At 41.9% G+C, this 12312-nt stretch overlaps 3 protein-coding genes across 4 annotated transcripts in view; 1 reads left to right on the top strand and 2 right to left on the bottom strand.

The window, feature by feature from the left end:
- Positions 1-12312, top strand: part of LOC126610501 (mitogen-activated protein kinase kinase 3-like) — a 165945-nt gene that overhangs the window by 116666 nt on the left and 36967 nt on the right. The gene's annotated exons all lie outside the window — the stretch shown is intronic.
- Positions 1-12312, bottom strand: part of LOC126610481 (uncharacterized) — a 130777-nt gene that overhangs the window by 99336 nt on the left and 19129 nt on the right. The window lies entirely within an intron of this gene.
- On the bottom strand, positions 6414-7044 carry LOC126610495 (ankyrin repeat-containing protein ITN1-like). Its single transcript, XM_050278591.1, has one exon. The coding sequence runs from the start codon at positions 7042-7044 to the stop codon at positions 6427-6429; it is 618 nt and encodes a 205-aa protein (XP_050134548.1). The 3' UTR covers positions 6414-6426.

The raw sequence follows: 12312 nt of genomic DNA, 5'->3' as shown, positions 1-12312 counted from the left end.
GCAGATAAATTATTATTTTTACCCCGTTGTTTGTGCTCAAATGCAACATTCTATAATATTTTAAAACATTTAAATTTTATACATTTATTATTATTTTATTTTAATATCATACGTCCTATAAAAAATTTGTGAAACTAACTATTAAATGGTGACATAGCAAATATGGAGTTCACATTTGTTATGACATGACTGTCAACTTGGCACCATATGTGAAAAAACCAAATAAAAAATGATTATTTAAGATTTTTTATTTTTATGATTAGAAACTTAAATCGAATTGAGCATGACGGTCTATGGTTTCATCATCAAAAGCCATATTTAATAAAGGAAAGTGTTATTCACACATTCATTTTTACCTCCCACACACTTTTGTTAGTTTTAGTCATTGGTCTTCTTCAATTCATTTGATTCGACGATCGAAAATTAAGAATGGTATGTGAGAAGTAAAAATGAGTGTGTGGCTAGCATTATACTTAATAAAACCAATTAGGTCATACTTATTGAGTCCATAAGATGATCACAAACTTCACCATGAAGAACTTTCTCTTGTGCATGCTTGAGACTGAAATTTAAATATTAGCTTAAGATTATGGGTTGGTTGGGTATATGAATAGTTGGAGTATCTTTTGGAACATGAATATAGATTAAGCCCAACCAAGTGTGGTCCTAATGATTAGAGAGGCAATTATTGGTCAATGGATGATATGTTATACATATCTTTTAGGAACTTAGTTAATTGCCCGTAAACATGCATGCTCATACTAGAATACATAATTAATTCCAACATAATGTCACTACATGTATAATTCCTAGCTTGCGCTTTTTATTCCTGATTAATTATAAGTTTTTTTGTTTTTTTTTTTTTGTGTCAAAGGAAACTTCATTACTATTAAACAAAAACCTTAATTACATAAGGAAGCCCAAATATACAAGATAAACACACACCAAAATAAGACCCCAAAAGTAACCCAAAAAGAGCCCAAAAACTGAGTTTTCAACCCAAAATAGAAAAACCAAACACACTCCGTAGAAGCCTGCAACCAGTGCCGTAGCCGGAACGCCACAATCCACGGCCCCAACACCTGCTTGAAATCAAGCCGAGCAAAGCCCCATCACGGGAAGAACAGAAGACTGATCATCTTCCAAAGAGCACCCCAGAAATTGCAGCCACCGATCAAAGAACCAAACTATGGAAGGCAGTGGGAAGAAGCAACCCACAAGCAACAGTCCCAACATAGGCACGCAGATGGAAGGGGGTGGTGCGAACATCCGAGCCGGAGCTCTACACACCTTTCAAGAGAATCGCAAAAAATTGCGTAGAAAATTAGTGGTTGCAAATCTAAAAGGTGAGGTGGAAGAGAATCGGATGGGGGGATGGACAACAGAGAGGGGAAGGAAAGGCAAAACGGAAAGGAAATAGGAAAGAGAATGAAAAGAAAAGAGGAGAATCAGGAGGGTGGATGGGCAACAAAGAGGGAAAGCAGGGCTGAGGACAGAACAACCGAAGGCAAGAAAGGGTAGAGAAAAGGGGCGAGCAGGCCAAAAAGCAAAGGAAGAAGTAAAAAGAAAGGAAGTAAAAGGAAAAAGGTAAAGAGAAGGAAAAGGCGACTGCCACCTACGCTAACCATAGCTAGGGTCGGAGGCTATGAGATTGTCGGAATCGGAAAACTCACACACACCTATGAAAAGAACTTTCACAAAGGAAAGGAGAACTCTCACGAAGGAGAGAGACCAGGAAAATCAGAATGTTTCCTGAGCGTTAAGAAATGGTACTGTTAAAAAGACTATCAAACATGCATTCTAACGGTACCATTTCTTAATACTAGCATCTCGAACACGTGCTTTTGCACTTAACTCCCTTCACGTAACAACGAAAATTTTGCTCAATTTTTCAGTCGTCTTCTTTCTTTTGTGTCAAATTTTTAGTCTTCTTCATTACCTTTACACAGAAAATGAATTCGATTCATGTTTTGGTTACCTATTTGTCACACTTTTGTATAGTAATCAAGCTTGCAGAGGAACCAAAATCGATTCTTAAAACATGAAAATAAGTCGGGGAAAAATGTAATAGATTGCGTGGAAAGCATTATGGATTAACATGTGTAATATATTGCAGAGGAAAAATGTAAGATATTGCAGAGGTTCCAAGTGGCTGGATTACAAAGCTAATAAAAAAGCTCTTTCCTTTTGGTTGGATTTTGAATTTCCACGAATTGTGGAAATTGAATTTCGGTTTGGGCGAAGCAGCAATCGGATAGAGGAACAGTGAAGTTGCTGAGCAGATTGTACGCCGTGCACAGCATCAACGAGCTTGGGTGAAAGTTGCGAGCATGGCAGCGAGATCTTGGGTTAACCTCCACCCCCAACACTGAGCGTTTTCTTATTGCAGAAGACAACACACATTCGGGGAAAGTGTCCGTTGATGTCAGAAACTGAGGGCATAATATATGCACAGAAAACAATTGCGAATGTTAGAAAAAAAAGCCAAGGGGGTTCAATAACTAGTATCCTTTTCCATCTTTCAAACGACTCCAAGATTCAGTGGCAAGCTAAAGAGACTCACTATTTATCAACAAAGTCTGAAAACAATAGAATTCAGCCTATCTATGACTATGAGAAGCTTTCCACAAAAAACACTCTTTTGTTTCTATACTATTCAGTTCCACTGTATTTGGAAGAATAACCACCCATGGCCAATTCAATGACAAACTAAAACGCCTTACTTTATCTCCTGTTAACGTCTCATTCGATTCCTAGCCGACAGTCTCACTCACAATTACACCGCCATATCTACGAGTCTGAAAACACCAAAATTAAACCTTTCAGTTCCTAGAAATTAAGTATATAAACCACATAGCCACATAGTATATTTCAAGTCCGAAAAATGCCAAAATCTATGTAATGAGAATACCAACCACGCTGCTACATATGGCTCAAATCTTTAGCATTATTGCTACATTGCTCAATAAATAATCAAATCAATAAAATGATACTTCATGAGAACACAAATGAAGAGAATTACCTTAAACCACTGCTTGCGGAGCTCAATATCAGCCAGCATGAATCTCATACGGGGCCGAACCATTCTTCACCATAAACTTGTCAAACTGAGATTGATCACTGAAGCTTCTTTTACCCATGTTCGTCGCCAAGCCAATGGTGCTGCCCATCGCCTAGCCCGCTATGCACTCAAAGTTGCTAGTCTGTGTTTCTGGTTAGATTCCCCGCTGATCTGCTCCTGGAGGATTTGTAATGGACTAAGCATATGCACTCAGGGTTGATTTTTCTGATTTGGAGATTTCTCCACCGACGCCTTCACCACCTCCAAGAACTAAAGCTCTTCACTGAGGGATTCCTCTCGCCCTATTCCAAAGCCCTTTGCGTCGAAGCCCTAGCCGGTGAGGACGTCCTTGCGCTCAAAGAAAACGGCGTCGCTAACTCAATTGGAGTCTCTAAGACCGCTTCTCCGCCCTTGATCGTCTCTGGCTCAAACACCCGTTCGCTGAATCATCTTTTGATTTTGAGTTCTCGTGTCTGAACCCGTCGGGTCGACCCACGGAATTCTCAGACGAGGTATGTCGGACCCTGAAACTGGGTGGGTTCTTCGTGGCCCATCTTGCGGCCAAATATTCATACGGATTCAGTTCTTTTCTTGCATTGTTCAACTGCTGCAGACTCGTCCGGTCCCGCGACATGGACGGCCTTAATACGACGCTAATTCGGGAAATCGTGATGATGAAGGAGAACCAATTCATCATGATTTTGCATTGTTTGTTGGAAATCAGGAAATGGATCTCTGTATATTCTTGGCTCTTTCCCCTTGTTGCGAATGAGAAGGTTCTTCCACTGCGGCTTGCTGCGCTTTGATACAACGGAGTCCCTAATCTCCAACTCCCCACGGATCGCAATCAGCTCCCTCGTCTCCTCCGGGGCCCACTGCCCTGCTCCGGATTTGGTGTTTTGTCAGAATTGGAGTTTTTCCTCAGAATGTGGTGGTGTTTTCCAAAATCTTATGCTTCTTGTTCGCTGCAGTCTAGGTGTTTGACAAATTGCCCAGCTCAAAATTTTCATGTGAAGGATCTGCAGATTTTGGTATGGTTCTCTACTTCTTCCTTCCATATGCAGTGTTGGTGTGAATTCTATATGATCTGTTTCGGGGTTTTGAGTATATGATTAAGGCTGATTACAAGAAATGTTGGTAGTTGAAGAAATGGTTATTCAGATTATGGTCTCTTCTTGGTGTTGTTCGCATATCAGCTCTTTGTGCTCTATATCTGCCACTTTGATCCATGTTCTGTTCTCTGTTGTGGAGAAAATTTCTCAACTTTGTGCAGTCCACATGTTTGAAGAAATGCACAGCTTAAGTTGTTTTGTGAAGTTGGTGAAGACACATGTTTGTCAAGTTGCTTTGTTGTTTTTTGGATGAATTGTCTAAGATAAACTACTGTTTCATTAAGTGATTTGGTTGGATTACAAGATTTCAAGAAAGTGTCATTCTTTCTTGATGGATAAGAAAGTTTCATTCTTTCTTTGATTCCATAGAATTTGTCAAGAGTGTCATTCTCTTGTTGCTTTAGAATCTGTCAAGAGTGTCATTCTCTTGTTGCCTTAGAATTTGTGTCAAGAGTGTCATTCTCATGCTGCCTAGAAGAATTCATCTGTTTTGCTTTCTGGATTGCACTTGTGTCTTTCATCATGGCTTCATCAACAACTAAAGTTGTAGTCTTGTGTGATGATAATGGAGTGAGCAGAGGTTATGGTCAGCATTTACAAAGGTGTCAGTGGGTGCTTTCTTGTTTGCAGCAAGTTAATTCTTGAAGCATGGCAGACATCTTGGTCTCGCAGTTCCAAATCAGTCTCAAATACCTGGCTAGTTCAAACTTCACTTGGATACTCCAAGTTTAGTTTGAGGGGGGAGTAATAACTGATATAACAGAAATGCCACATGACATGATTCTAGTGGTTGAGTTTGTTAATATAGTTAGAAGGGTATCACTATAATTGGAATATATAGTTATATAAAGGATTGTATAACTATCATTTTTTTAAGTTCAGTTGTATACATTTTTTCTAATCAATCAATACAATCTCTCTTGTTTCTATCTACCAATTCTTTTTCTTCCTCTGTACCAATTCTTCATCTTTTACAATGTAGTTAACTCACTGCAGCTTGAAGCTCCAACTCAAAAACAAATCCTCAACCTCAGTCAAAATAAGGACCTTATCGACCAAAAATGCACTGTGGAAAATTGGGCCCGCAATGTAATTTCTCACCGGGAGTTCTAATTTCTCAACACATGGAGAACTGAAAATCGTAATACCTAATTGCTTCGTCCAAATTTACATCTATTCTAACACTATCCGTGCAACCAACAGTATCCGTTTATTTATTTTTTAATCTTCACTTGAAAAATTATCTATGTATTAAATTGACGATAGTGTTTGAAGCATTTCAAAAAACTTCGGATTGGAAATATTCTATATGTATTCCAATTTTTATCTGAATCATTTTGCAAATGTTTGGATTCGTGACGTGGAATACAGTACAATTTACACCCCTGTGAGGACGTTAATTGTTGTCAAACTATTTGATTTATTTGGTATATAAATTACGACTGTCATTTCGATTTGTGTTGAGATCGTCGTGGTTTATTGAGTTTAGGGAAAAATTGCACAAATACACCTGAATTATTAACTAGGTGTGTTGGCAAATACTACCGAAACATAAAATCATCTACCGAAATATAAAATCATGCTCATGTTTTAATGTGAATGTACCATCTCCATTATGTTAAAATTTTAGTTAAATGTTTCATTTGTGATTCTGAAACATGTGTGAGCCATTTTTCAAGGGATTGATTTTGTCATAAAAAAAACATATCAGTTTACAAGTCATTGGACACGTCTTCTACATTTTTTAAGACAAGTTGTAGTGTACGAAATCAGTTTACAAGGTGGGTTAGAGTTTTAGTTTTGGCAGTGAAGGCTATTACAAGGTGGGTTAGAGATTTAGTTTTAGCATTAGTGCATTTCTGTTGGACTGCAACGGCACAATCACTTTTTCTTGCAGCTCAAGACTTGGACGTGGAGCGTTGCATTCATTCATGCGGTGGCCGTGCCTACACTGCCAAAGCTATATGATCCAAGATTTGCATTCCATTTCACCTTCAATCACATTCCCTATCACTCTATCTTTCCCACTCTAAACTCTGTAGAGAGTATAAGTGGAACCTCAACTTCCTTGAAATTCTCCACTCAAATTATATCTTCTAGAGAACAAACAAAAAAATTGAACAATGGGGTTTTTATTATAAGAACCAAACACTTAAGTAGTGTGTATAATACATACAAGCTTTCTAAGAAGTGTCAAACATTACATTATTACTACAGTTACACAATTAATATATCACATACACCATCAAGAGTTTACATCCAGCGTTTGACTTTCTTATCGAATATTCCTCTGCCATAAGTAGACACGATAATTTCAAGGAGAAGGGGAGATTGCATCCAAATAAATAAAATGACGGGAACAGCAGCAAGGAAAATGATTGGACTAACAATCCATGATTTGTCCTGAAGCATGATGAATAGGGCAGAAGAAAAGGCAATCATCATGGTCGCAACGGAGATAAAGAGTGTGGAAAGGCCTATTATCATCTTTGTGGGTAAGGATTTGAGAAAATCATCTTCAGCATAACGCGATGTAAGGATGCCCAAAAACATCAACGCTGATGTTGCCGAAGAAAATAGCGAAATTGCATCTGAAATTACAAAAACCATAAATAGGTTTTCGTTTAAGAATATGGGAAACCCTGTTTCTTGGTTGTCTCCACCAGGAACTGTGAATGCTGCAACAAACATGATTGTAATAATGAGTGCGCTGACAACTGTATAAGAACGTGCTGTTTCCTTCATCCACCTTTCTCCATCCTCATGCAATTTCTTGTGGCTCTGGGTAAATAATTTAGGGGGTGTCAAACCATCTTTATTTTTAGTTGGGACTCCCGAGAGTTGAACCACAATACTCTCTACTTCCTGCATTTCGTTGAACAAAAACTTATCCATCTTAGTGATATGAGGTGATCCTGTTCTTTTAGTAATTAGAAGAAAAAAAAAAATGCTGCATCATTTGATACATGGATATATGTGCATCCGTTTTGTAAACTATTCATTTCATGTTTAGTTCCTCATGTTGGAACAAATTCAACTGCTAGACAGTTTCAGCATAAGCATATAAGGAAGTGAAATTTATTTATTCTTGGACGGCATTAGCATGGGACAAAGTGAGAAAACAGTTAAATTTCAGGGTATTAAGTGATACAATTTGAATTTCATGGGATTAATTATTCGGATTGAATTTTAGGGGTCATAGGTGTAATTAAGCCTATTATTCTTATTTAAGCCTAGAAGAACAATATAAAATAATATTCTAACCTTGTACCATTGCCTTTCTCTCTGCATTTGCAAGGCTGCACCTGGAATAGGGTCAAGCTTTGCCAGTGGAGATAACTGTAGACATCGAAATTTCGGTAAATAAATGTTGACCGATAAATCAAAGTTTCAACGCTCATGTATTACATAAATTTTACACGTAGCTTGTGAGACTCAACGAAAATTGAAATGAGTTGGAAAAGTCATCAAATAGGACACGTGTCAACACCTGGCAGAAACGACTTATTTCATCTGGAATATTATATTCAAAATTAGACCTTGGAAAATTCTATAAATACAAGCCTATTTCATTCATTTAAGGGAGGAATTCATATTACACCTTGAAGCTCTGAAGCTCTGAAACTCCGAAGCTCTCAAGCATCCAGGTTCCCGAAGAATCAAGAAAGTGTTCTTCGTTCTTCGTTCATCGTTCTTCCAAGATCAAGCCTCGACGGCCCTTGGATCAACAATCATCCACCAATTCAAGATCAAGCCCTGACGGCCCTTGAAGAAAGTGTTCTTCGTTCTTCGTTCATCGTTCTTCCAAGATCAAGCCCCGACGGCCCTTGGATCAACCATCCACCAATTCAAGATCAAGCCCCGACGGCCCTTGAAGAAAGCACCATCGTTCATCATCCGTTCATCCAAGATCAAGCCCCAACGGCCCTTTGGATCAACAACGTCGACAAATCCACGCATCCAACCGTTCTTCAAGATCAAGCCCAAAAGCCCTTGAAGATCCGTTCATCACTGTTCTTCAAGATCAAGCCCAAAAGCCCTTGGAGATCCGTTCATCATTGTTCTTCAAAGATCAAGCCCAAAAGCCCCTTTGAAGATCCACTCAAATCCACCTTCAAGATCAAGTCCACGGCCCTTGAAGAACGTTCATCCTTAGATCAAGCCCAACGGCCCTTTGGATCAATCGCACATCCACAAATACACACCTTACGGAGATCGAATCAGAGGATCAAAATAGAGAGAGATTGTAACCCAAAATCATCAAACACTTAAATATTTGTTTGTGCACGTTGTTCTTGTCTCTTTCGTTTCAGGAATTTTCCGTGTTCACAAATTGGCACGCCCGGTGGGACAATCTCTACCTCTCATCTCTTTCTTCGTTCAAGGAATCCAAGCACACCTCAAAGTCAATGGCATCAAGCAAAGGACAAGCCATTCTCGCAACCACTGAGGGAAGGATCCTAAGCACTTCTGCCGCAAACAGACAATCCATTGGCGCCACAACCGCTCCCCAACATGCTACTTCAAAATTGGTGCCGCTAAAAGAGCAAGGGAGCATCCAAGGTGCGAGTCTGTCATCAACCTGACCTCGCTGGGGGCACCGAAGCATGATGCTGAGGCACATAAGATGACATCCCAAAGCAGCCAACGACGTTCTTCATCAGCATCCTGGATGTCTAAAGGAAAGTCACGTCTATTGGTCGCACAAGTCATGACTATCGGCGTTACCTCCGTTGAAGAACAACTGGCTCAGATGAATGAAGCAATCGCAAGGCTAACCCGAACGGTGGAAGAAAAAGACTTGCAAATTGCAGCACTCGTCAATCGACTAGAGGCGCAGGACGGCGATAAACCCGACCCAGAGAATGATCCACTAAAGAGAAGAGATGACGAAGAAGATAAGCCTCAGGTGGAGAAAAACGATGCAAAGCCGGAGCCAGACCAAGCAGCGGCACTCATGAGATCTCTTTCTATCCAGCAGCTGTAAGAGATGATCACCAACACCATCAAGGCACAGTACGAAGGGATCTCAAATACCTCCGGGTTGTACTCGAAGCCGTATTCAAAGAAAATCGACGCCTTAAGGATGCCGAAGGGTTATCAACCGCCAAAGTTCATGCAATTTGATGGAAAGGGAAACCCGAAATAACACATTGCCCACTTTGTTGAAACTTGCAACAACGCAGGGACCGAATGAGACTACCTCGCCAAGCAGTTTGTGCGCTCGCTAAAAGGAAACGCCTTTGAGTGGTACACTGACCTAGAGCCTGAGTCCATCAACAACTGGGAGCAATTGGAGCGGGAATTCCTCAACCGCTTCTACAGCACTCGCCGCACTGTGAGCATGCTAGAGCTAACAAGCACAAAGCAGTGGAAGGACGAGCCAGTCATTGACTACATCAACAGATGGCGCACTCTAAGCCTCGACTGTAAAGACAGGCTCTCGGAAACCTCTTCAATCGAGATGTGCATCCAAGGCATGCAATGGGGTTTGCAATACATCCTTCAAGGCATTAAACCGCGGACCTTCGAGGAATTGGCCACTCGCGCCCATGACATGGAGTTGAGCATCGCCCATCATGGGAAGAAAGAACCAATCGCCGACTACAAGAACGACAAAGTTCTTGGGACAAAGGTGGAAAAGGCTGCATGGAAACCCACAAAGGAAGCGATGACGGTCAACACATCTCCCGTCAAAATATCCACACGAGGCAAGGCGATTCAAACCAAAGCTTTTCGTGATCAAGAGATGCGTAGACGCACTTTAAAGGAGCTTGAGGAGAAGACTTATCCATTCCCCGACTCTGATGTGGTTGCCATGCTGGATGACCTGTTGGAAAAGAAGGTGATTGGTTTGCCTGAGTGCAAACGGCCAGAAGAGATGAATCGCACCGACAGTCCAAAGTACTGTAAATTCCACCGCTTCATCAGTCATCCGACAGAAAAATGTTTCGTGCTGAAAGATCTCATCATGAAGCTGGCTCAGAAAGGAATCATCGAGCTAGATCTTGACGAAGTGGCAAAGTCAAACTATACCACCTTCACTTCTGGCTCTTCCGACTCAAAGTTTTCACCTCAACCGCTAGGGGCATCGTCCAAGACAAGCAAAATTGAAGGATGGACTCAAGTCACTCATAAGAAATTGCACAAGAAGCATACGTCTCCTCCACAAGTCCGCCAATTGAAAAGGGGGCAAAGCAGCTCTTGTCAACCTTCAAAGCAACGTGAACGTGTTGAAGATGATGAAACTACGACACAAAGATTGTCTGTTGCCATCACGATGCGCGACTTTTTACCCGAAGACTTCTTCAATCACGCGGTCAAGGCTCCTTGCTATGAAGATTGCGAGGAACAACTCTCTCGGATCGCTTGACGAACCAACAATGCTCCTTGTTCGCACGAGCCTAAACTGCACGAACCAAAACTCCTTGTCTGTAAGAGCCTAAACTACAAGACACCAACGCTCCTCGCCTGCATGAGCCTAAACTGCAACATGGCATCAAATGCTCCTTGTCTGCACGAGTTGAAACTGCGAACGACACCAAAGGCTCCTCGCCTGCACGAGCCTAAACTGCACGAACCAAAGCTCCTTGTCTGTAAGAGCCTAAACTACAAGACACCAACGCTCATCGCCTGCATGAGCCTAAACTGCAACACGGCATCAAATGCTCCTTGTCTGCACGAGTTGAAACTGCGAACGACACCAAAGGCTCCTCGCCTGCACGAGCCTAAACTGCACGAACCAACGCTCCTGGTCTGCACGAGCATAAAAGGCAACACCAACGCTCCTTGTCTGCAAGAGTTGAAACTGCAAACGACACCAACACTCCTTGCCTGCATGAGTTAAAACTGCAAACGGCACAAAAAGAAAATACCAAAAATGTATTTGAACTACGTTGCGACTTGATCTCTTCTTTGGAGGGGTACGTAGGCAGCACGAATGTTCAATTTTTTCGAGTTCAGTCACATCAAAAAAAAAAAAAAAAAAAAAAAAAAGATTTCTTTTACATACATATACATACAAATATATATATGTATATCCATCAGCAGCAAGCCTCTCAAAAGGAGGCCATCCAGGCCCAAGTGTCAGCCTCCAAGCCCAATTCGTCATCTCCCTTGCCCATGGCTTCACCGTACCTCTTCAACCAAACCCAGATCTCTCCAAAGCAACACTAAGCCCAAACTGGCACACAGCCCAAACGCAGAGCCCGTAGCCTCAAAACGACATATCTGAAGCACAAGTCCTCGAACAGATGGGGAGGATGGGTAGCAATTCGAGGCTTCACTCGGCGAATCCGAACGACTACAAGCTTCTGGAAGAGGTCGGATATGGCGCCAGCGCAACGGTTTACAGAGCGATCTATCTCCCTTTCAATGAAGTCGTCGCCGTCAAGTGCTTGGATCTCGATCGGTGCAATAGCAATTTCGAGGATATCCGGAGGGAGGCGCAGACGATGAGATTAATAGATCATCCCAATGTCGTGAGGGCGTTTTGTTCATTTGTCGTTGAAAGAAACCTTTGGGTGATCATGCCACTTATGGCAGAGGGTTCTTGTTTACACCTCATGAAAATCGCATATCCGGATGGGTTTGAGGAGTCGGTGATTGGTTCTATTCTTAAGGAAACTCCTCCTCGATAACTGCGCTCGAATCCGTACGGGCAATGCTGAATTGGGTGCGACTGAACTGAAATGGAAGCCCTTCTATCCGCCCAAATCCAGCGCTTGATCGTCACCGAGAACCCAATCAACACCGCCCACTACAAGCACTCCCGAAATGCTAAACCCACCACGAAGGTGGCCGTCACCCACAAGGTGTTCGACAAAATGCCCCACTCAGATACCTTCGCATGGAACAGACTTATCCAGACCCATATCGCCAATGCCGACTTCCTCCATGCCCACGCTCACAAGCTCGGCTGCTCTGGTGACCGGTACGTGGTTGCTGCTCTCATTGAGTTGTACGGTCGCCTCGACACCGCGGACTCCGCGAAAGGGCTGTTTGACAAGTCCCTGGTTAAGGACTCTGTTTCATGGACAATGCTGGCCAGGCTGTACATTGCGGAAGGTAAACCCGGCAAGGCGGTTCATGTGTTTGAGAGAATGGTGGAGTCCGGAGCACAGATAGATTTTGTGGCTG

This window comes from Malus sylvestris, chromosome 17 (assembly GCF_916048215.2).
Source record: "Malus sylvestris chromosome 17, drMalSylv7.2, whole genome shotgun sequence".
Taxonomy (NCBI): domain Eukaryota; kingdom Viridiplantae; phylum Streptophyta; class Magnoliopsida; order Rosales; family Rosaceae; genus Malus; species Malus sylvestris.
This window is presented reverse-complemented; position numbering and strand designations above follow the sequence as displayed.

Bases quoted from the DNA above. Each gene is read 5' to 3' on its own strand.
- LOC126610495 (XM_050278591.1), bottom strand. From the start codon at position 7,044: ATGCAGGAAGTAGAGAGTATTGTGGTTCAACTCTCGGGAGTCCCAACT.